This window comes from Macaca nemestrina, chromosome 9, assembly GCF_043159975.1.
Source record: "Macaca nemestrina isolate mMacNem1 chromosome 9, mMacNem.hap1, whole genome shotgun sequence".
Lineage (NCBI taxonomy): Eukaryota > Metazoa > Chordata > Mammalia > Primates > Cercopithecidae > Macaca > Macaca nemestrina.
The window spans coordinates 112,137,330-112,163,705 of record NC_092133.1 but is presented as its reverse complement, the minus strand read 5'-3'; the positions used below and the strand labels follow the sequence as shown (position 1 = coordinate 112,163,705).

The 26,376-nt window shown below is 36.4% G+C and overlaps 1 protein-coding gene across 9 annotated transcripts in view; it reads right to left on the bottom strand.

Annotated features, from left to right (window-relative positions):
* LOC105479935 (Rho GTPase activating protein 12) overlaps positions 1 to 26,376 on the bottom strand; it is a 149,204-nt gene that overhangs the window by 71,049 nt on the left and 51,779 nt on the right. For 5 of the 9 annotated variants that reach the window (XM_071070251.1, XM_071070248.1, XM_071070250.1 and 2 more), the window contains exons 4-6: positions 8,871 to 9,134; positions 1,614 to 1,754; positions 49 to 129 (exon numbers count right to left, since the gene is read on the bottom strand). In XM_071070251.1, coding sequence (XP_070926352.1) covers positions 49 to 129; positions 1,614 to 1,754; positions 8,871 to 9,134 — 486 coding nt within the window. The remainder of the gene's footprint in view (positions 1 to 48; positions 130 to 1,613; positions 1,755 to 8,870; positions 9,135 to 26,376) is intronic. The other 4 variants (XM_071070253.1, XM_071070255.1, XM_071070256.1 and 1 more) reach the window with 2 other exon arrangements.

The window sequence follows — 26,376 nt, the reverse complement described above, 5'->3', positions numbered from 1 at the left end:
ACTTCATCTACTATTTTTAAATAGAAATTCGGTGTCAAGGTTTATTACCTTTGGCAATTCCCATTCCGACCGAGATCCGTCTGCACTGTAGTAATACTGTCTACCCTGATCATCAATATGCTTGAGCCACTATAAAAACAGAACAGGTGTTATTAAATTTAAATAAAAGCAAGTTTAAGCTACTACTATCAGAGATACTAGATTTAATTTTTATGAATTTTATTCTACTTGCTCAGTAACACTGCAACAAAAAAGATTTTTTTTTTTTTTTTTTTTTTTTTGAGACAGAGCTTTGCTCTTGTTGCCCAGGCTGGAGTGCAATGGTGCAATCTTGGCTCACCACAACCTCTGCCTCCCGGGTTCAAGCAGTTCAAGCAATTCTTCTGCATCAGCCTCCCGAGTAGCTGGAATTATAGGCAAGTGCCACCACACCCAGCTAGTTTTGCATTTTTAGTAGAGTCAGAGTTTCTCCATGTTGGTCAGGCTGGTCTTGAAATCCTGACCTGAGATGATTCGCCTGCCTTGGTCTCCCAAAGTGCTGGGATTACAGGCGTGAGCCACCGCGCCTGGCATGCGACAAAAATTTCTAACTAATTATACTAATAGACTTGCATTTTAAGTTTGGTAAGAATAAATATACTCATTATTAAACATGACTTTATTTGCCCTCCCTATCCTCCAATGTCTGGCTAGTTGTTCAAGCACCACTTAACAACAAGCAACATACAACATAAAGATACACAGATGTACATATGCACTGGTACACAGGTACACTCCCATCTGAAAACAGGTTTGAGAAACTGACAAAAGGGAAACACTTTTCAATTAAATGTACAACTAAACCATTTAAAGCCCCATTTCATGCAAACCTTTAGGAATTACTTCCTATGGCCAAACACAATAAAATTTAAATAACAGCAACAACAAAACATCATGCAATAAAACACAGGGAATATGAGGGGAAAAAGTATTGCTAATACAAACATATGAACTTGAGTATGAAATAAATGAAAAAACTGCTTCCATATGTTCCAATGTCAAATAATTGAGGCAGGAAAGAGGGATAAAAGCCAAGCCCCATTTATTCCCAAGCACATCTTCTCTGAACATGTACTACCAACCAGTTGCCTTCTCAAATGATACCAGATGCAATACACACACAAAATGTCAACATTCATTTCCAAACTAATCATAAAATACTAGATTGATGGTTTTTGTTTTACATAAATTTGATTGTAACAGGAAAAGGAGAATAGGCAGTAAGGCGATGTACGATAATGGCACAGAGAGAAAACCATTTCCAAAAAACTATTCCCCCAGAAAAATATAAAGAAATATGCCTACTGAAGAAATCTAAACAAATGACATTCGACAGGTGTACTCTTAAAAGGTCTTTCATGGGTATCAAGAGCATAAAAATCACTATCATCCTTAGCAGTTTAAAACCATTAATCAGTAGTTAGACTGAGTTTTCATATTGTCAATTGGCATGATTATAAAGTTACAATGAAGACTATTTTCATGTTTTTTAAAATACTACTAAACCTTCAGTACACAACTATTTTATGAGAGAATTCTGCCAAAAAACACTAGATGAGAAAAAAAGAATGTACCTTTTCATTAGTATAGTCACTGGTATATAAGGTATGCCCACGTTCATCCAACTCTTCTGACCAACCCCTTGGAGGAGAACCACACTGACTATCTGACTGGCTGTAAGAAGTGCTGTAGTAGTTTTCTTCGGATGAAAGAAGCTACAAATAGTCAGAAACATAAGGATTTTTCTTCTTTGAATATAAATATGAATCGGCTGAAAATCTAATAAATCAATTTTACTTGAGTATAAGTACTAAGATAATTTAAATATATTTGAATATTTGATTTTGAAAGTAAATTGATAAGTCTTTAAATGGTACATTGTAAGAGGTGAGGTAAAATTAACAGTGGTTATTTTATCACATTAGTGCAACCCTAGAAAAATTCATCACAATAAAACTAAAAACAGTGTTTTCAGACTAAGGAGCGCTCGAATGTTATTTAATGTTGTTTTTGGCTGAAATCAAGTTTAAAAATGAAAGGAGTAGGTGTGTGTACACATATGTATGTGTAAACAAGGGAGGAGATGAGGGAACTGCATTAGACTGAGCTCCCCCTCATGTACCACAAGCACATAGCCACATGCAAGGTAAACAACATTGCTAAATAAAGATATCTCAGACTATTTTTCTATAATTTGTGTTATAATTTAGTGGTAAATTTTCCTAACTCATTCAATCAAATGCCTATTAAAGACTACTGGAAACTAAACTTCAAAACAAGAAAAAATAACATTGAGCAAATTCAAACACAATACAGAGAGACAAATAAAAAATTCTGTATGAAAATAGTATAGGGGCCAGGAGCGGTAGTTCACGTCTGTAATCCTAGCACTATGGGAGGCCAAGGCCAGAGGATCATTTGAGTACAGGAGCTCAAAACTGGCCTGGGCAACATAGTGAGACCTCATCTCCATTTTTTATTCAAAAGAAGGAGGAGGAGGAGGAGGAGGAGGAAGAGGAGGATGGGGAGGGGGAGGGGGAAAGGGATGGGAAGGGAGGGGGAGGAGGGGAAAGGAAAGAGAAGGGAAGGGAAGGGGGAGGAGGGGAATGGGGAGGAGGGGAGGGGGAGGAGGGGAAGGGGAGGGAAAAGGGGAAGGGAGAGAAGAAAATAAAATAATATGGGTATACATGATAAACTAGACACATGAGAGAAGCAAATTAGAAGACTGGGAAAATTTAGAAACTTTTGATGCCTACTGACAAGAGAGACCATAATATGACCAAATGGCAATTTGCTTTCGGCACTGAAAAGTCATTCATTTAAGAATCTTTTATTAGGTTAGCACTCATGCAAATGACCCTTCCTATCACCTCTAGGTAAAATAGTTTCAGCAAGTAAAACTTACTCATTTATACTATATTTTCTATCATCATAATTTGGTCTGAAACACTAAGATGGGTAGATTCTCAACACTGTAGTTAAAGACATTAAGATTCTAATATTAATATGTTCACAAAAACATAGCTTTACAGAAGCACTGCATAAAGTGAATTATATATGTTTTACAACAGAAACATTTTTTAAACATTGAAAACCTAATTCAAAAATCAGGAGTTTATTTTTATTTAATTGAAGCAACTTAAAATGCAAGCTCACAGACAAGAAGAGTGCAGTAAAACTTTTAGAAACAAAAATGGCAATCAAATTAGTAAAATTAATTTAAGAAACAAAATCACAGAATCAATTTTTCAAAGATATGACTTTCTAGCTAACAAAATTCTCATCATAATTTTCCAACTTTTGCACAGTAAATATGATGTTCTCTTCTACCATGAAAAGTAACCTCCAACATCTTCATATGCTTTATATTATACTACAGAACCAGGCTTTAAGATCTGGATATCCTCTACTGAAAAATAGTTGTTTAATGGCAGTTAAGTAAAAGTTAAGATAATTTTTGGCAAGCAATCTATAGATATTAACTATTCTATACCTAATAACTTAATTCAAAGGTGTAACCGATTCAGTAACTTTGGGATACAAATGTATCCTAGTACAACAAATGTATCCTAGTACAAATATGAGGAGGATGTTCCATTTATAGAAGAATGGCAGGTAGGTATCCCAATTGATACCTGAACAGAAACAGTAAAAAATGTTACATAAAATGTTTTTTTAAATAATCTATGAACAAAAGGCTAATTAAGAAATACTCAGAGGTCAAAAGCTAAGTGGAAACAAGAATCAACAGAGTCAAGCAGAGGAAAAAAAGACCAGCTTTCTTCTTGAAGGCATCTGACAGACCCCAAACTAAAATGTTAGTTTTCAAGACCATGCAGGAGTGTTAGAGAACTGAACTCAGGATTACCAAAAACAGGAAGTCTAAAAGGCTGTCCCACAATACAGAGCTGGGAACGCCAAAGAAACATACCCACAAATTATGGGTGAACCATAAACAAATCTTGCCCCTTTATTTCACACTAGGAAAATCATAGAAATTTTCCCCAGTAATTGGGGAAAATAAGGGGACTCTCTAGCCACAAAAGTCTTCATGAAATCCAAATCACTATTAATACTACCTGGGTGGCTTGTAAAAACTAAAGCTGAAGATGTACTTTTAAATACTCATAGTTTCCCCCTAGGCATCCATCAGAAGAGACTCACCTTTGAAGGAACCCACCTTCAACCCCAGCATAAAAGACTTCCTACTTATGAATTTCCAACAACTATAACCTCACATTAAAACAGATACATTCTCAAAACACCCTGAGTAAGAGTCAGCAGAAAAACAGTATAATCAGACTCTCTAAAACTTTATGTACAGAAATTAACAAAAATAAAACAGAAAACAAGACTAGAGAGATACAACAAATAAATGCAATATATAATCTTCACTGGATCCTTCACAGCAGGGAAAAAAACTGTAAAGAATATTACTTGACAACTGAGAAACAATGAATATTAATCATGTAGGAAATAACATACTAATATTATATGTCTTGGGTATGATAAATGATTTGTGGTTTTGCCAGAACATGTCCTTATACTTATGGAATAAAATATATTATCTGCTTCAAATCACTCATACACACATGTGTATGTGTGTTTGGGCAGATGAAGGGAGAGAGAGAAATAAAACAAACGTGGAAAAATTTTAACCATTGGTAAATCTAGATGAATGGTACATGGCATATAATGTTCACTGTACTGTTCTTTTAAATTTTTGAAGGTTTAAAACTTTTCAAAGCAGTGATATTGGGAAACTCCCCTAAACAAATACTTTTTAAAATTCAAGGATTGACTTAACATCAAATGAAGGTATAGACAAAGAGAAAAATACCAAACAGAAGCTGGATCTTGAAATACTGAAAATAAACAGAGAGACATGGATGAACAGCGTGAGATTAAACATTCATTTAATCAAGGTTCCAGAGTAAGAAGAAAGAGAATATGGGGGCGAGCCTATATACAGTTATAGCTAGGAACTTTCCAAAATTGATCAAAGACAGGACTCCTCAAATTCAGAAATCCCAACAAAGCCCTCGCGGAAAATAAAAATACCTTTACCCAGCTACATCACAGTAAAAATATAGACACATGATCTTTAAAGCTGCCAACAAAAAGAGACAAACTATGCTTAAAGAAAAGACAATCAGATTGACATCTGAATTTTCAGCATCAACAATGGAAGCCAGAGAATATGAGAATAAAATCTTCAATGAACAAGGAAAAAACAAACAAGTAAACAGTCAACTTAGAACTATATATTCATGTTCTTCAAAAGTAAAAGTAAAATAAATTTTCAGACAAAAATTAAGATTCTATTACTAACAGACCCTCATGAAGGAATTCAAAAGCATGTAATCATGGCTGGGCACAGTGGCTCATGCCTGTAATCCCAGTACTTTGGGAGGCCAAGGTGCAAGGATCACTTGAGCCCAGGAGTTCAAGACCAGCCTGGGCAACACAGTGGCACCCCATAACTACAAAAAATTTAAAAATTAGCCAGGCATGGTGGCTCATGCTTGTAGTCCCAGCTACCTGGGAGTCTGAGGCAGGAGGATGGCTGAGCGCAGGAGTTTGAGGCTGCAGTGAGCTATGACCACAGCACTGTATTCCAGCCTGGGCAAGAGAGCAAAACCCTGTCTCCTGCCAAAAAAGGTTCATATTTATGACAGAAGAAGAAAATGTGAGAAGACAAAGTGGTAAAAATTAGGATTAATTTTAAGAGTCATGTACAATAACAACAAGGGGGCTAAAAATAGAAATATAACATATGACAGCAACAGCACAACAGCACACATAGATCCTATATGACTTTAAGGAACAAGAAGATAGTGATTAACTTTATGCATAGACTAACTACGCATGCTAAAGCTGGACATGGTGGCCCATACTTGTAGTCCCAGCTACTGGGGAAGCTGAGGTGAAAGGGCTGCTTGAGCCAGGAGTTTTGAGCATTGAATCTATCCTGGGCAACATAACAAGATCCTGTCTCAGCAGCACCTCCGGCCTCTACCCACTAGATGTCAGTAGCACGTTCCCCATTGTGACAACCAAAAGAAGTCTGGACTTTACCAAATGTCCCTGGAAGGCAAAATCAGCCCTATTATGAATGACTGTTCTAGGGTAACCACTAAAATAATAAGCTTCTGTGTTAAGACAGAAGAGCCAACAGTTGCTCCCTCCCAAACCCCACTAAAATCACAACAGCAAAATATGCTTAAAATGACGTAAACCCACAACAACAGGGAGAACAGTGAAGCAGATGAACAAAAAAGCTGAATTATCTACACAGAAGAAAGTAGAATCTAAACCAGTATGGTGCAGACAAAGGGCGGGGGGGCGGAGGGGAATGAAACCCGACAAGCTTACAGAACAGAATCTGCAAATGGCTTGGCAACTGACGGTATGAGGTATCTCTGAAACTGGGGAGTGAAAGCAGTGGTACTAAAATAAGAATTAAAAATGCCAGAATCTCCTTCTACATACCTGGCTGCTAGGTGTGCAGCCCGTCCCTACTCCAGCAGAAGTACGGAGAGTTATTCCCTCTGAGAAAGGAAAAATACTAAGATTCTGAGTTGAGGGACAATAGATACAATAGGGACATGGGTACCAAGAGAAAGAAGGGAGACTGAGGGACCATGTGCAAAATGAATGCCAACACCAAGACACAGACGGCCCTTACCGTGTATAGGCAGGAGACCTAAAGATGTCTGTGGAGATTCTGATTAGTCCAAAAGGAAAGACCTAATGATTCTAACACTGGAGACTCTCCAACAAGGGGCTGACCCAGATCCCCATTAAATTTAAAAATGCCTCACAGTTGTGAGAGAAAATAATTTTCATTCTAGAATTCTATACCCAGGAATACTATCAATTAAATATGAGAGCAGAAGACAGATATTTTCATACACACACAGTTTCCATTTTACCTCCCATACACAACCCTTCTCAAGAAGTCACTGGAAGATGTGCCCCAGTCACTTTGGAAATATTAATCTTCATATAATTTGTACAGAGACCAGTAATATAAATTGAGACCCTGTATGGAAGTCACTCCCATCTATTTACTAAAATAGCCAAGAAATACGTTTAAAAGTTCCTATGTATACTTTAAATTCTTTTAGTCTATAATTTAGTCTTTTCCCTAATTCTCCAAAATTGTAAAATTTTACTTTATTATTGATCCACTGGATACCTTATTTTCAAATCTTTCTAATGTACAATTCAAACAAAATTTTCCTTTTTTTTTTTTTGAGACGGAGTCTCACTCTGTTGCCCAGACTGGAGTGCAGTGGCTCTATCTCGGCTCACTGCAGTCTCCGCCTTCCGGGTTCAAGCGATTCTCCTGCCTCAGCCTTCCTAGTAGCTGGGATTACAGGTGCCTGCCACAATGCCCAGCTACATTTTTTTGTATTTTTAGTAGAGACAGGGTTTCACCATGTTGTCCAGGCTGGTTTCGAACTCCTGACCTCAAGTGATCTGCCTCCCAAAGTGCTAAGATTACAGGCGTGAGCCACCACACCCAGCCAAATTTTCCTTTCTTATTATAGTTAAACATGAACAATTTTTCTATTTTTGCTCTCACTTAAACACTAAAAACACAAGTTATTACCAAACTAAAGCTATAAATAAACCAACTGAAAAATGGGACAAGAAAGGAGTTATTAACTACAAAAAGCTTTTGGAGTCTCCTAAATACAAGATGTGTTCCCTGATTTTTCCAGCTCCTATCTACTTGAAGCTTGTTTTTATTTGTATGAGCTAGCTGCTTTCTATAAGAGCAGGATGTCCTATGCAGGTGGAGGGGCTCCAATCTACCAAATGGCAAGATTTCACTCTATTCCATCAATCCTACCAAGTTACTCCTGTACATTTAAATAATCCCAAGGCCTCTTGCCAGACTACTGAGATAAGTGTTTCTAAAAATACAGCTGGCCAATTTACTGCACCATCCTGCAAGTGGTATGGAGGAAGGTGAAACCAGAAGGAGAAAAAGAGTACAGAGACTTGTTAGAGAAAATAATGATTTTAAAGTGAATTGTTAGACTTAACAGAATGATTCAATTGTAGCAAAGGAATTATAATTATTTCCCTCATATATAAGTAAAACAATGGTCTTGTAGCACTGATTGACAAAGAGAAAAAATGGGAAGTAGTCTGGCAGCCATACTAAGCCAATAGAGAAAAATATCACTTCTATTTATTTTGCTGGGTCACATCACATATGTTCTATTTTTTTCTAAAAAATGTCACTGGACAGCCAGGTGCAGTAATCCTAGCACTTTGGAAGGCTGAGACATGGGGACTGCTTGAAGTCAGGCGGCAAGACCCCATCTCTACAAAAAAAGTTTTAAAAACTTGGCCAATGGCATGTGCTACTAGGGATGCTGAGGTGGAGGATCGGTTAAGCCCAAGAGTTTGGGGCTACAGTGAGACACCATTGCACCACTGCTCTCCAGCCTGGGCAACATAGCAAGACTCTATCTCTTAAAAAACTGAATTTAATTTAAAATATCATCAGCTTGTGCAGTAATAACTGAAATAGTATCTTCTAAGACATAAGGGAGTGCATTGGCACTAGACAACTTAAACCCAGGTCTGGAACTAGTACGCACACTATCAGGTTAGCAGCTATCTATTAGTCAGTGATTAGAAAGTAGCTAGCATTAATATTAGCAAAGCTTGGAAAGAATTTTTAATGATCTTAGAGATTCAAGTGTTTTAACATGCTGACAGTAAGAAACAAAACTATTTACTTCTTTGGTTTCTGAAAAATGAAAAGAGAAAATCTGGTAACTTGCGGTTGATTCCTTAATTACTCATACCTCTTGATCCCCTGGACTTTGGAAATCTCCTTTGCTAATGCTTGCATCCCGAGTCCAACGAGGTGGTTTCCAAGTTCTTTCCTGTGTTCCCCTGTTATAGTAATAGCAACGCCCTGAGCTGTCTTTATGAGTTTCCCATTCTCCATTAATCTGAATTGCCGGGCTCCCAGGAAGTGGGGGAAGAGCAGACTGGGATATTTTCAGTTCTTGAAGATTAGCATAGACGGGAGAATCTGGCCTTCCTTGATTTGGAGGTGTGGTTGCCTATAAAATAAACATTTTTAAATTTCATGTTTAAACTGGTATAACATTTAAGTCAAAATTAAATAAAACAGGAGATTTATAAACATAATACTAATTCATTTTAAAACATATATACAGGTGACTATATTCTAAGGAAATAATAATTTAAGTCTTAATATTCATAGTTTCCTTGAAAAATAAAAGCTTCAAACCGAATCCAAAGTATGCTTAATACTTTCCTTTACCTGAAACAAAGTGATGAAAGCCAAGAGCTGTGAGTTCTAATTCAAGATCTGGCACTAATAAGTTGTATGATACTGGGTAAGATCACTTTACTTCTCTAAAACTGACATTTTTTATCTCAAGAAATGAGGGAATTGGACTAAACCACCAAGGTCTTCTTTGGCTCTCAAATTCTATGATTGTAAGCAATATTTTAAATAAAAAGTTTTACATAGGAGTAGCACAGCTTTTACTATGAAAATTATCAAAAGAAAGATTTCATATTCTAAGCTCTAACATTAAATCAGGAACATAAGTGAAACATAAAAGAGGAATAATACTTAAGCTAAGAATATACTACATTCTATTCCTTCTCAGGTATAATTTCTCAGAGGCTATAAACAAATCATTTAAATCATTTAATCTCTTCCTAGCTTCTTTGTGAATTTCCTAACAGTAGAAAACTAAGAATTCATAGTAACTCTGATTTATATGTTTAATGTTAAGCTATAGCTTTATTTTTTATTTTTAAATATCTCACTAGATGTCAGTCAAGAGCAGGATACTTCATACCCTTTGTATAAAGACACTGTAAATTGTATTAGGTTTCACAGAACTTCAGTTGCCGAAGAAAAAAAGCACATGTCTGAGAACACCTGCTTATATTACGTATTTCTATTTCTGTATATATTTTCCTTTTATAACAGAATTTCTTAACCCTAGTACCACTGACATTTTGAGACACAAAATTATTTGTTATGAGGGCTATCCTCTGCACCGTGGGATGTTTATCAGCTTCCCTAACCTCTACCCACAAGACGACAGTGGCACATGCGCACAGCACACACACACACACACACACACACACACACACACACACACACGCCTCCGATGTGACAACTGAAAAGCCTCCAGACACTGATGAATGTCCCTTGGGGGCAAAACTGGCTCTAGTTGAAGAACCAATGCTTTTCCCTATAAATCCTAGAATTATATTCAGATGTTCAATTACTTCTGTAATATAACTAGAGTTTCATGAATGCTTTAAAATACCGAATTTGAAAAGAATGTGAATGGAAACACTGAATCAGTTTTACTGAAATTAAAGTACTTTAACTTCTAAAAGTATTTGTCTATAATGTTTGTGAGTTTAAATCACTTTGTCTATAATGTTTGTGAGTTTAAATCACTGAATAAGCTGTAACTGTGAAAACAGTAGAAATAACCCAAACACAAATACATGTTTGTAAAATGGTCACTTTTGGTCTTACACATGGTAGTTATACATGTACTGTATTCAATGATGCAAATTCAACTATTTTCCTTAAAATGTTAGCTTCAAATTTATCACTAAACCACATCTATGAAGAAAATCTATCCATGGAGACAGGTATCATTTCTCCTTCAGATTAATTCCATATCCTAGTGAATGTGATTTCTCTGATGAAAACAAATTATTTAATATAAAAATTCTATATGATAAATCATGTCTCAGAACCTAGAATATCTAGAGAATATTTATTCAACCAATATTAAAGAAGTTCTTACTTTGCTCCTGATACTTGACTAGAACTTGGGGAAATAAAGATGCCAAGAAACAGCAACTTTCTAAATGATGTTTATGAACAAACTATACTAAATCTTCAAGAAACAATTCCTGTTGTTTAAACAGTTCAAATTTTTAAAGTTTTTCCAGCTAGAAAAAACTGAAATGGCCTTTGGCACAATCTATAAGGTTGGCATAATTCTGAAACAAGAGCAGAGAAGAATTGAATTAAATAAAAGAAAACTGTAACGAATCTCACTTATAAACATGGAAGAAAATATCCTAAATAAACCATTAGAAATCTAGCACTACATTAAATGAAACAAACACAGATGTTAAGAAAGTCTGTCTTTAGGAAATCTCATATTGTAATTCTTTAGATTTATAGATAAACACGATCATCTCTATAGACACCAAGAAAGCGTGTGATAAAATTCAACACAGATTCAGGATATAACTCTTGGCAAGATAGGAACAGGTGACCCTTCCTTAATTTGACTTTTAAAAATTATTATTATTTAAAGTAAACATCACAATCAACAAGACAGGTAAGTTATTTCATTAAAGTCAAGATTAAAATTGAAGTATATTATGGTCTATAAGGTTAACATAATTTTGAAACAAGAGCAGGGAAGAATTAAATAGAAGAATACCGTAAACATATCTCACTTATAACTAAGTGCCAAGTATAACTGCTCTATTCAACACTGTACTGGATTTATACTAAGACACAAAAAATGAATTAAACTCATAAAATACACAGAAGAAAAAAGAAACTGTCATTTGTTGTTGAAATAACCAATAGTTAAAAACTAAAATTCACAAAAACTACTAAGAGTTTCACAAATTGACCAGATTTTTTATCATCTAGTCAGTTTCCCATACATGAGCAATGACAAATAGAAAATACAACAGAAAAGAAATCTCTTTCATAATAGGAAAAAAACTAACACTTATAAGTAAGCCTTAAAAGAAATGTACAAAATCAAGTAAGAATATTTGTAAAAATTTCCTCAGGTACCTAAAATTAAACTTCAATAGATAAACCCTTGTTCCTAAATGGAAAATAAAACCAACTTCATAAACATGCTAATTCTCCAAAAATTAACCTATAGATTTCATAAATACAATGCAATATTTGGCATGCAATATTCAGTACACTGCCCAGTACACAGGAGCACTTAATTTGTTGAATGAATGAACAAACTATTAACAAACATGAACAAAAGTATGCAAACACATATCTCCCCCAAAAAAGCAAAATTAAGGACTTGGAACCAGCTAGATGTGATAAAGAAAGGAAACTAAGAAAACATCCACGCTTCTAGTTTTGAAAAAATGATGGACAGCTGTGTCCTTTTTAAGCTAGAAACTTCTGACAAATGAATTGAGCGTCATGTACTCAAGCTAGGTGAGTAGGCTACAAATTATGAATTTAAAATTTCCTTGCCTTCTAGAACCTCATAACATGGTAAAGGAAAGTGAAACATGATAATAATAGACAATGCTAGAGCTACACATGGGACACTGTGGGAGCAAAAAGGAAGAGACCTGGAAACAAGTGACTAAGCCTTAGAAATAAACAAACAGGAGTTGGCCAGGTAAAAGTTGGGGAAACAGCAGGGAGCAAGAACAAAAGCTAGGAAAAACAGCATGGTACTTTCAGGGAATGATGCTGACGTACAGAGTATGTAAAAGAAGCAGCAAGTGAAAGGCCTAAGGAAAAGCAAGTGACAGCACAGAGAGTTTGAGGGTCATGTTGCAAAGCAAACATCCAGAAGCATTTAGGGAACTACCGAAGATTAAGCCAGGAAATGCATTCTGATTTAAATTTTTAAAATATTACAGATTTTAGAGGAACGCAACTAGGAGGTTGGTACAGTAGCACAGACAGAAGATGAAGAGAGCTGCAATAGGACAAGACAGTAGGAATGCAGAAGTAGGGACAGATTCAAGAAACAATCAGAAAATTAAATTAACATACAGGTTGTATGTTTGCTTCTGTGAAGTACAGTTTGTTTTATCGTGTGTGTAGTTTTACTACAGATTAATGTCAAGATGAAGAAAAGAATGGAAAGAGAAGGGCAAAGAGGAGTTACATTTAGATTGCATTAGGTTGGTAAGTCTTTTGAAAACCCAAGTGGAAATGCTAATAGAGTGTTGGTTATGTAAACTGGGAACTCAGTTCCCAATTTACAAAAACCAGGGCTAAAAATAGAAAAGTCATCAATATACAGGTAGGGTCAATAACACAGGAAAGCATACAGAGCAAGTGCAGGATGAAAAGAGAACCCTGGAAAATACTAAGCAGTTGCTTTATGAATTAAAATGAGAACATAAGTTTAAAGTCAGCACATGATCTCACATAGTGATTTCTATTGTTATTATAATAATCATTATTTCAATTAACATAACTAAAGAACCAGACTAAGAAGACAGAAAGGAAGTTAGAAGTAGAAGGTTTACCAGGAAAGAGTAGCATTTGAAAGTCAAGAAGGAAAATTTCAAAAGGGAAACTCGACATTATCAAATTCAAAGACTTGAATACAGAGACTCTGAAACAATCACTCAATTCAGAAGTTTTTAAAGACTTCAGCTACCAGCCATGAGGATCTGAAACTATCTTCCTGCCATAAACTAGAAAAGCAAATAAAATTCAGAAAACAAGTATTGTGAGGCATTGTACAACAAGCAGCCAGACTGTAATCCTTGAGAGAAACAAACAAGGTGAATCCTACCATTCCCAGGCTTTGTGCCCGGAAATGGTTTGCAGGAATCAGCCCAGCAAAGGGAAATGCAGAGTTTAGCAATCTTGGTGAGTGAACAGGACAAACACTGGGAATAATACAAGAAATGGAAATAATTATAAACATCATACATTGAGAAGAGAAAAAGTTGAAAGAAATGCTCCCTATTTATTTTATTTATTTATTTATTTTTTTGAGACAGAGTTTCGCTCTTGTTGCCCAGGCTGGAGTGCAATGGCACGATCTCGGATCACCACAACCTCTGCCTCCCTGGTTCAAGTGATTCTCCTGCGTCAGTCTCCTGAGTAGCTGAGATTACAGGCATAAGCCACCACACCCGACTAATTTTATATTTTTTTTAGTAGAGACGGGATTTCTCCATGTTGGTCAGGCTGGTCTCAAACTTCCGACCTCAGGTGATCCACCCGTCTCAGCCTCCCAAAGTGCTGGGATTATAGGCATGAGCCACCATGCCCAGCCCCTAATTTTTAAAAATCAGGGAATCTAAAGTTGGATGGCATTCTTCAAAACTGATAAACCAAGAAACAGGTAGAATTTTTTTTGAAATCTAGAGACTTAACAGTAATTCTAAGTAGAAGCACAGATAGTTAGGTTTATTGACAATGAAAGGTAAAATGTTAGTTTCTAGTAGAAATAGGAACCTTGTTTTCTTTTTTTTTTTTTTTTGAGATGGAGTCTCGCCCTGTCACCCAGGTTGGAGTGCAATGGTGCGATCTCAGCTCACTGCAACCTCCACCTCCTGAAGAACCTTGTTTTCTTAATGAATTAGTTCCATACTTAAAATCAGCTTAAATCTTCACTTTTCAAAGTGTATGAAAAAAGAATAGATGAGGACTCCGTATTTGTGAAATACTCTGATCTCTGGCAAAAAGAAAGTGCACGTGTATTACTAACTGCCTGAACCATTGAAAAATTCAAGGGAATTAACACTGATTATCAATTTTCCTCAAGCTTGAAAATATAGGTTCTGGTATAAAAAATACTTAGCGTAAAATACTAAACTAATTTTTACATATGCACAATATATATATTTAACTACAATGAGGGATGGTTAAGTAATAATGCACTGTCTTTTCTAGTAAACCAAAAATATGTTTTTTAACAAATACACTCAATGCTGGTGAAGGTGGGATGTAACAACTCTAGTTTACTGCTGGAAACTTTAATCAGCAGAACCTTTTTGGAAATGTTTGGCAGTACGTTTTAAGAGCTTTTAAAAATATTTTTAGAACCTTGAGCAAAGGGAAGAAAATTCCTAAAGACAGAAAAAAAATGCTTGCTTTCCTAAGAAAGATGTTCATTCCAGTGTTATTTATATGAAATAAATCAGAAACAACCTAAACATCTAACAACAGAAAAATGGTTAAGTAAATCATGACTCAACAGATGAGGCAATATTATACTAGCAGTGAAAATGCTATGAATGATTTCTGATTAAAAAAAAAAAAAAAATCTGGCAAGGCACAGTGGCTCACATGGTAATCCCAGCACTTTGGGAGGCCAAGGAGGGCAGATCATCTGAGGTCAGGAGTTCAAGACCAGCCTGGCCAACATGGCGAAACTCCGTCTCTACTAAAAATACAAAAATTAGCTGGGCATGGTGGTGTGCAAGTAATCCCAGCTACTTGGGAGGCTGAGACAGGAGAATTGCTTGAGCCCTGGAGGCAGAGGTTGCAGTAAGCCAAGATGGCGCCACTGCACTTCAGCCTGGGTGACAGAGCAAGACTCCATCTTAAAAAAAAAAAAAAAAAAAAAAAAAAGCATGATCTGCCATCAGCAGGTCCAGGAAAAAAAAAAGTATAAGGGCAACTAAGAAAAGCAGAAGATAAAATAATACAACGAAATTCCAATTAAATTTTAAAGCATAAAGAAAAACAAACTAAAACATTATCAGTTTTCTCTGGATATTAGTATTATATATGTTTTTTTCTATATGCTTTATTTCCTGATTTTATTATAATGAGAATGATCACCTTTAGAGTTTGGGGACAATGATGTGGGGCAGGATAGTCCACCAGACTTACAAAAGTGACAATAGTATTGACCCTATAGAAACCAGTGTTTCTTCACAGGTAGTCAATGAGTCATAAGAATCATCTGAGGCTGCTTATTAAAATTCTTGGGCCATATTCCAGACTTACTGGGGGGTGGAAAGCGGTGATAGTGGTCAGGGGTTAGTCAAGAATTTCTATTTTGGGGCCAGGTGTGATGACTTACACCTCTAATTCCAGCACCTTGGGAGGCTGAGGCGGGAAGATCACTTGAGCCCAGTAGTTCAACACCAGCCTGGGAAATACAGAGACCCTGTCTCTACAAAAAATAATAAATAATTAGCCAGGCAGGGTAGCACATGCCTGTGGTCCCTGCTACTTGGAAGGCTGAGGTTAGAGGATGGCTTGAGCCCAGGAGGTCAAGGCTGCAGCGAGCCACTGCACTCCAGCCTGGGTGACAGAGTAAGACCCTGTCTCAAAAAATATATATTTTTAAGTACTCTATGTAATATTTATGTACATTATTATTCAAAAGACAATAATAAAACTCAATCTTCCTGAGTGGGCTTAGGGCAAACTAGCCTCTTCAGCCCAATACATTTGTATTACAAAAACATAAATACTTAAAGACAATTCTTAAGTCCATACCACCATTTGCTGTTAGCCTGCAGATAAGTCAAAGAAAAGTTAAAACGAATAAGCAGTAAAAGTATTTCCAATATATGAGTCAAATAAAAATTAGCTTTCTAACATTTATAAGAACCTTGTTCATGAATTGTCATCAACAAAAATAAATGGAATTTTCATACTTTAAAAAAAAAAAAAAAAAAAAAAAGAACCAGGCGCTGTGGCTCATGCCTGTAATGCCAACACTTCGGGAGGCCGAGGCAAGCGGATCACCTGAGGTCAGGAATTCAAGACTAGCCTGGCCAACATGGTGAAACCTTGTCTCTACTAAAAATACAAATATTAGCCAGGCGTGGCGGTGGGCACCTGTAATACCAGTTACTTGGGAGGCTGAGGCCAGAGAATTGCATGAAGCTGGGAGGTGGAGGTTGCAGTGAGCCAAGACTACACCACTGCACTCCAGCCTGGGTGACAGAGCGAGACTCCGTCTCAAAAAAAAAAAAAAAACAAAAAAAAAAAACAAAAAAACCCCACCCTCTTCCCCCCCCCAAAAAAACAAACTTAATTTTATGGGTTATATCTGTCATTAATTAACAACTGAATTGGGACCAGTACCTCTGCACACGACCTAATTTCATATTTAAAAAAAGGCTTGGCCTGTTCTACTTTATCTATAGATAGACTAAAATAATCCTCCCATTATCCACTGAAAAGAAAAATTAGGGAACTATATACATAAGAAGGTAACTTTAAACTTAGATTCCACCTGCATCATTATTTTTTCTAATACCAAAAAATACTGAGATTTGTCCTTTTTACTTTTGACATTAGTTCAGAATTGCTTCTATAATAAACTTCTGAGAATGGCAGAATTCATACTAAGGAGCTACACCTCTTGCTTCTTAATCAGCACATGCTACTCAGTATTAATACTTAGGTATCTACCTTACTACAAGTACAGAATTATATTTATATTACTGAACATTATAATTCCCTACAGTCTATAATCATACCTTTGACTTAGACTTATGGAAAAAAACATTTACATAAATGTTTGGTACCCTGATCATATCAGGCTCTAAAGTGGAACTTATTTTTTAAATCCCATTTTAAATCATACAGAGAAAAAGACATTTATGTATTTTTGTACTTTAGCTGCTTAAACAAAGTCTCCTTTACCATAATTTCTTTTTTTTTTTTGCGATGGGGTCTCCCTCTCGTTGCCCAGGCTAGAGTGTAATGGTGCGATCTCAGCTCACTGCAACCTTCGCCTCCTGGGTTCAAGCGAGTCTCCTGCCTCAGCCTCCTGAGTAGCTGGGATTACAGGCATGTGCCATCACACTCAGCTAATTTTGTTATTTTTAGTAGAGACAGGGTTTCTCCATGTTGGCCAGGCTGGTCTCAAACTCCCGATCTCAGATGATCCACCCACCTCAGCCTCCCAAAGTGCTGGGATTACAGGCTGAGCCACTGCACATAGCCATAATTTGTATATAATAATAAATTATGTAGTTATATAAATTATAACATTGGGCCAGTTAACATAATAGAGTACAAAAAGTTAAAAATGTGTCAATGGGACAATGCTCAGCTAAAACAGGACTAAATTTTGTTTTAGTTCACAAATTTTGTTTAGTTTCACAACTAAAAATTACATGATCGTATTACCTGAAAAACATAACTTTCTAAAACAAAGTCATTTAAAGCCAAATTTTAGGGGAAAAAACATATACCACCCTTTGTTTAATAATTTTGAAAATAAAAACTTACAAATTCTAATGCTCCTGTCTAAAGCGTGACTGCATTGAGATTTCAAGCTCTATAGAGTACACTTAACATTTAAGTACTAATTATGAGCGGGGCAGTAGATGAAAATAGGACAGTCCGTGTCCTTGAGGAGCCAACAGCCTAGTAAAGAGGATGAAACTACTCCAATGGCACAACTAACTGCTGCAGAGAGGAGTGTACAGGATGCTCCAGAAGCACAAAAAAACCGAGCGCTAAACAGGGATAGGAGGTGAGACACAGCATGCAGAAAAAGGTTCACAACAGATGTTTAACACGATCTTTAAGGAAAACAGGAGCAAGTCAAGAGAGTGGTGAAGGACATTTCAAGCACAACCAACACTTTATTGTTCCTCGGATGTAACACACAGATATGAAAAACAGCCTTTGAATAAGGAAACACAACTGGTAACTAAGTGAATTCAGTATCATGATATCTTTACTATACATCAGTTTTCATGGTAAACACATGATTTTCCTTACTGATTTTTTTCAGGTGATTTTCTAGTTATTGCAGCTCAAGGGTGCTCTATTACTACAGGGTTGGATACCTTACCTTGTATTCATACACTAAGACTTAGCTGTCACCTTACAGCTTGCTTCTGTCCTCCCCCTCTCCTTTTATCACCTTAGCCAACAGTCTGAACGTTTTCTTCACACTGTCACAGATCTGTCACCATTTCTCCCGCCTCCCCTGATGAAGACAATAATAAAGCAGGTACCAGGTAGAAAAGCTGTGTCTGACAAATGCTTGTTTCTAAAAAGCCATATACAAACATACTGATGAAGTCATCTCTCAGCTACCAACTCTCAGTAACAGCTGGAAGCAGTTTATTGCAGCAATCATGCCATACTATAAACTACAACCACTGGTAAAGACTATCTATCTGTACCTAGAGGGCTGACAGAGAAGAGGTGACAGACACCACGTGAAAAGGAATGAAGGAACTAATAGGAACCAGCACATAGAGAGTCATGGGAGTGCACAATTAGGAAGTTTATTACAGGCAAAAAGATTTGCCAAAAAGGGAACAAATGACCAATTTCCCCTTCAAGATCGAGCCCACATCTCTCCAGTCTCCTTTTCTCTCACACACTAACGCTCATCCTTTCCTCAGCCTTTCTTCTCTACAGCTCAACAGTACTTACGACATCAAACTCTAATCCCAGATTTATTTGTCTTTCTTTCCTTCTAGAATTTCATTCTCTTTAAGGCAGAAACATTTGTCTTGTTTGTCTCTTCATCTTCAGGGTCTAGTATGGCACTTGCACAAATTGGCACTCAATAAGTTCCTGAGTGAAAACTATTTTTATATATCTAAATAAGCTATCATGAAATCCACACACTAAAATTAACTCCCTACTTACGTTTTTATAGTCTCCTGGGAAATCTATTACCTAAATTCTATTGCTTCAATAAAACCAAAATCTCTCCCTCAAACATCCTCCTCTCCCTGAGCTACGGACACGTATGCTGAAAGACCTACCAGCATGGGTATTCCACATGTACCTCAAACTCATTACATCCTCTGCCTCAACCTTCTTCCATAACATACTACCCTACAGGAGTCACTAATTCAAATAATACTATCATAAACTCCTCAACCAGCTGTCTCTCAAAGTCATCTGTATCTCCTCTCTTTACCCCAACAAAGCATTACTAATTCTCTATTCTAATATATCTTGAATTTCTTCTTCTCCTATCCCAAGATAAACTGCCTTAGTCCATCTTTCGCTGAACAACTAAAATCAACATAGGGTCTACTGCCCCCATTTCTTTGCCTCATCCAGTTGATCCTCCATGGTACCACTAGTTATTCTCTAAAAGCACATATCTGATATTGTTACTCATCTGCTTAAAAACTCAATGAAAATTGCATTAACTGTAAAATAAGTCCAAAGACCTTGAAAGAGAACTGTGGCTCTTAAATACTCCAGTTCCAATCTTTTCTGCCTCATTTATCACCATTCTCCCTATATTCTTTGTTCCAAAATTCCCATACTACTCATAATTCTATTATTAATGCATACCATTTTCCTCCCAGACCTTCAAATCTTTACTTTGTTCCTCTGAGATAACCCGTTCCCAATCACCAAACCACACTCAAAACCATAAAGAACTGACTCAAACTCTTTGAAATGTTCCCGTTTCCCAAAGACAGAATTCACAGGCTTCCTGTGCATCTAGAGCATCACTGTCTAATAGAAATATACATGAGCCAGGTATGTAATTTTTTCTATTAGCTACATTAAAAGGGTTAAAAAAAAAGAGATAAAATGAATATTTAACACACTGTATCCAAAATATTATCATTTCACCATATAATCAGCGCACAAATTACTGAGATATTTTATAATTTTGGACTGTTCAAAATCCAGTGTGTATTTTACAGTACATCTCAATTCAGGTCTAAAATTTTCATCAGAAACACTTTATCTATATTTCAATTTCCTAAAATGTACAGTTGAAAAAGTAGATTTATCTATCCAAATTATTCCAAACATTCTCCAAAGTTTCCCAATAAATGAATCCAGCATCAGTTTTCATATTTAACTTATAATAATTAAAATTAAAACTTGAGTTATTCAGTCTCACTAGCCACATTCAAGTGCTCAATAACCACCCATGGCCAGTGGTTACTATCGGCCAGCAACAATCTGCAGCATTAATTTGTCATTTTTCTGTATCTCCCACTAAGCTGTAAGCCCCTTAGGAGTTAAGAACAAGACCATGTCTTATCATTACACATTCTCAAAATCTAGAAACAAATGAATAAACGAAAGACCCCTTTCTCAAGCCCTAACACAGACTCTGATGATTCTCCTGTTCTCAGTAACTGCTTTCCCAATCCAAAGAATATTTCAAGAAACAGAAAGGTAAATATGATAGCTGCTAGAAACTACTTATTGATGAAACCTCATTATTAATTTGTGTTAAAAGTATTCATCCAGATATGTTTGTCCTTGTTGGTCGGTAAAGCAAAGAAAATTCAATGGGACATTATGCTGAGATAGTAAGACTTAGTTACTATTGTATGCTGATGAGGTAACATGCAATGACCTGGTACACTGCTATTCATTATTATAAATCTCCCTCCCTGGGGACTTGAATGGTAACTCTACCATCAGCATTCAGAGAATGACTAAAGAATACTCTGTCACTGAAATTTCCAGAGATTAAAAAGTTAATGGTACAACTGCAAATGAAAAAACTACATCTGTGATCACTTGTTGAAAGCATACACTATATGAATAAATCTAAACTTAGAAGGTGAGGCTTCTGGTGGCAGCAAAACAAATTATGAATTTCAAAAAGATAAAAAATTGATCCATAGTTTTAAGGTATACATTTAAATGGCCAACATACTATCTTTTCTGTCTCTCATCTTCTGATAACTGAATATTCTTTTTTTGTTTAATTTCAGAAGACAAAAAATTTTGAAAAACACTATCTAAGGAAAAGGTAGTGGAAAAGGTTGTGTCCACTTCAAATGAATACAACTAAATAAATGGGTTTCTAACTTACATCTGTACCAATTCATTAACAAGTATGCATGAGAAAGTCGTAACACAGTTGCTTGGGTAATCTATTTTATTAAGTCCAAACTGAGTGTGTAATTACAAGTCTTAAAGCATTATTTCCTTAAAGCTGTCTTGAAAACTTTATCAGAAAGAAAATTAAAAGTAGATGCTTTTCTATCATTTTAACGGTCCTTTTATACCAAGGCAAGAAATACCTAAGCCCTGAATTTGTTAGACAAGAGGTATTTAAAATAGGTAGTTAGACATACATAGTGGACTCCATAAGTATAAAAAAATACATTCAGTCCAGGTGCGGTGGCTCACACCTATAATCCCAGCACTTTGGGTGGCCAAGGCACACGGATCACCTGAGGTCACAAGTTCGAGACCAGTATGGTCAACATGGTGAAACCTCATCTCTACTAAAAATACAGAAATTAGCCGGATTTGGTGGCAGGCACCTGTAACCTCAGCTACTCGGGAGGCCGAGGCAAGAGAATCTCTGGAACCCAGGAGGCGGAGGTTGCAGTAAGCCAAGATGGCGCCACTGCACTCCAGACTGGGTGACAATGCAAGACTGTCTCAAAAAAAAAAAAAAAAAAAAATTCACACACATACTCATGTATCTGCCAGAAAAATCATAGAAGACCAACCATATGGAAGCTTCTGTCACTTATTTCTGAGTCACGGAATTACTGCTGGGTTTGTCTGTTTGCTTATCTATACTTTCTAATTTATTCTAGAAGGAGTTCATCTATTTCGAAATGAGATTAAAAAGGAAAACAATGCTTATCGGAGAAAAAGGGCCATTAATTTTAAAGTCATGTAACAATTCTGGAATGATCTTTAAGAAATTCTCTAGCTAAGCTCTAAAAGCACAGAACACTTACGATACCCATGGAGGTCAATACTCAAAACTTAAAGTTTGCTCGGAAAATACAGAGTAGGTAAGGAGGAAGGGTTCATTCAGAGTCACAGATATTTTGGCTTCAGTCTCAGCAGAAATGTAGTCGCTAAGTCTAGAATTATAATCCTCATAAAAAGTCACAATGAGAATACAGTTCCCATAAGCAAGTTCTCCAAATTGCTAATGAATAAGACAAAGTAGGGTTGGGTAGGGTAGGGAAGGATGTACAGTAAAGTAGAATAGGATTGTTCTATAATGACAGTGATCAAAAACTCACCACCTCTTTAAAAGGGCAATTCATCCTAAAGTTCCACAAAACTGAGGCCTGTCTAGACATTGTTCATTCCCAGCACTTCTCTCTTTTCATTAAATAATTGTGATAAAATATACATAACATAAAATGTACCATTTTAACCATTTTCATGTGTACAGGTCAGTCACATTAAGTACTTTCGCACCATGGTGCAACCATCACCACCATCCATCTCCAGAACTTTTTTCATTTTGCAAAACTGAAACTCCAAACTCCATACTCACTAAACATTAACTCCCCATCCTCCCTCTCCCCAGTCCCTGGCAACCACCATTCTACTTTCTGTCTCTATGAATTTAAGCACCTCATATAAGTGGAATTACATAATATTTGCCCTTTTGTAACTTATTTCACTTAGCATGTGTCAGAATTTCCTTTCTTCTCAAAGCTGAATATTCCACTGTGTGTGTCTGTGTAACTATTATTGATGTATTCATCCATCAATAGACACAGTTGCTTCCACCCTTTGTTATAGTGAATAATTCTGCTATGAACATAGTGTACAAACAACTTTTTGAGTCCCTGGCTTACAGTTCTTTGGGTAGGTACCCAGAGCCCTTCTCTTCTGAAACTCCTCAAATAAAACTTACATATTGCTCTAAAGGTCATCATTAAAAAAATAACACCAGGCTGGGCACGGTGGCTCACACCTGTAATCCCAGCAATCTGCAAGGCCAAGGCAGGTGAATTGCCTGAGGTCAGGAGTTCGAGACCAGCCTGGCCGACATGGCAAACACCATCTCTACTAAAATATACAAAAATTAGCTGGGCGTGGTGGCGCACACCTGTAATCCCAACTATTCGGTGGGCTGAGGCTGGAGAATTGAACCCGGGAGGTGGAGGTTCCAGTGAGCCAAAATGGCGCCACTGAAGTCCAGCCTGGCGACAGAGGGAGACTCCATCTCAAAACAAAAAAAAAAAAACCACCACACACAAAAAAACCACTAATATTTTACATGTTTTCTACTCCACAACATCTTATATATGCACTGAAGACCATTAATCCAAAAGTGGAGAAAAAAAAATCAGTCAGCAGCTAAATTTAAAAGCAATTTAGTTGATCTTCCTTCATTCATATATCCCCATCCCCAGGGAGAGAAATATAAAACATTCTCCTCATATTTCAAAGTGCAGGAAACAAAAATTCACCTAGTAGGTATATTCCAGTGCTACAAAGAGTTAGTGCTAGTTAAAACTGCAGTTTGTTTTCCAAGGTCTTGAGTATCCTTTAAAGGCAGTTACAAACCCTACTCCCAAACTAGCTCTCAGTTCAGAATTTTTAGAAAAGGTTCTAAAATACAAAAGACGTGTTTCTCCAGTTTCTCCATAAGTCAAATTAACTCCTGATCCTCATCTAAAGACTCACTATCCTGTTCCAAGATCACTTGAGACATCTGTCGGCTCCTTTTGGTCCCAAAATGCTTCTTCTTTTTCATCAGGCATCTCAACATCCCGAGGAGAAATCAAACAGGCAAATGAGAAAAATCTGTGGCAGATCTAAAGCCAGTTAAGATTTACTAACTTCTTGCCCAGCATTTCCTTTTGGGACACTGTTGCGCGTTAGAATGAGATATACTGAAAGTAGCATACAGACGCCTGGTTCCTTTTTAACACAACAAAGTGCTATCAGAGGAAGAAACAAGTCTGGTTATCCCAGCTTTCAGTCTTCATATTCCGTTTTAGCAAATACACTAACATAAAAACTACCTATGTATCAATAAAAATATATCAGAATAACTATACTATTATAAAGTATCCATACCATTTTTCTGATTACCTATAGTTAATAGAGGAAGACTGACATTTATTAATTCCCATATTAAGTCATTAAATCTGAAGCTGGAAAGTCAAAAAGATCACACTCCTTTTCACTTGATTGTGTATAAAGAACAGCTGGCTAGTAGGTTATTGTACCTGATAAACAGATTATTTTTCTCCACAAAACACATTTAAATTACATTAACAAAGCTGCCAATGAAGAAAAAATTACTTTAAAAAGTGAAATAGTTTTCTACAAAACAAGTTTTGATCCCAATGTGTGCATTACAATTACCAGAGTGTTTTAGCAATACCATCCACATGACATGGGTGCTTAAAGAGGCTTTTCAAAATAAGCATAAAATAATGAAAGAAAATCTGACACACTTAAGGAAGATATTTAGCAGATAATGAAATTTTAAAACCAGTTGGGTGAGATGGCGCATGCCTATAATCCCAGTACTTCGGGAAGTCAAGGTGGGCACGTGGCTCGAGCCCAGCAGTTTGAGACCAGACTGGGCAACAAGGAGAAACGCTGTCTCTACAAAAAATTAACTAGGCGCGCTGTCTCTTCAAAAAATTAACTCGGTGTGGTGACATGCGCCTGTATTCCCAACTACTTGGGAGGCTGAGGTGGGCGGATCACCTGAGCCCGGGAAGTGGAGGCTGCAGTAAGCTCCAGGCTGGGTGACAGAGGAGACCCTGTCTCACAAAAATAAAAAATAAAACATTTTCCTGACTAGAAAAGTGATGATCAAGCTGCATGAAATGTTATACATAATCATCTTTAAATTATGAAACACAGATACAAAAGGCAAAAGTATCCTTCTTTTAAAAATAAATTGGAAAACAGAGAATAAGTTGAAAAAGAAAGCAGAAATTCACCACCCGATTTTCACTTTCGTTGACATCGTGAATGAGGTTGTAATCATAATACAATCATAATAGGTTCAGACCGTGACCCTTTACACAGATTTTCAACTTTCAAACATCTTGGACTTCCATAATTTCATACTAAAACTCCTAAACCTACTTCAATAAATAATATCAGAACTTCCTTACACTAACTGATCAGCTTTTTGAGCAATCACATAATAGACACTTCCGTTTCAGAAGCCTCAGGTATTATCTGTATAGCAGTGCTTGTGCAATTTTGTATTTGAATGTCTTATTGTATTTTACATTTATTAAAATGAGGCAAAAAGCGTAAAAAATTTAAAAAGTGCAGCAGTTCCCTATATTCCTTTATAGTATAGGGATAAGCAAACTATGGTCCAAATCCAGCCTGCTGCCTTCTTTTGTAAATAAAGTTCTGTTGAAACAAAGGCATGCTCCTTTGTTTCCATATTGGCTATGCACTTATGCTCTCATGCTACAATGGCAGAGTTGAACACTTGGAACAGAGACATGGCTCACAAAACCTAAAATGTTTGTTACTTGGCTCTTTACAGAAAATGTTTGCCAAGCCCTGTGAAAATACTCTCCCAATTTTTAAGCTAGATTTTGTTAAAACCACGTACACAAAACTTAGATGAATATGTATTGTTCTTCATTCTTCCAAAGTAATTCCTTCAAATCATTACAAATTTTCATCCTTTTAACATTAAGAGTCCCCTTCTATAACATCAGAAAGAACAGAAAATGAAACCTTCTTCAACTATTTCAGCTATGTAAAAATAGAACAAAGGTCAAAGTGTCACTTTACCATTAACAGTGTATTTCAACAGCGTTAATTTACCTGTAAGTTTTAATATCTATTTAAAAAGACAAGAATAAGGCCAAGTGCAGTGGCTCATACCTGTAATCCCAGCAGTCTGCGAGGCC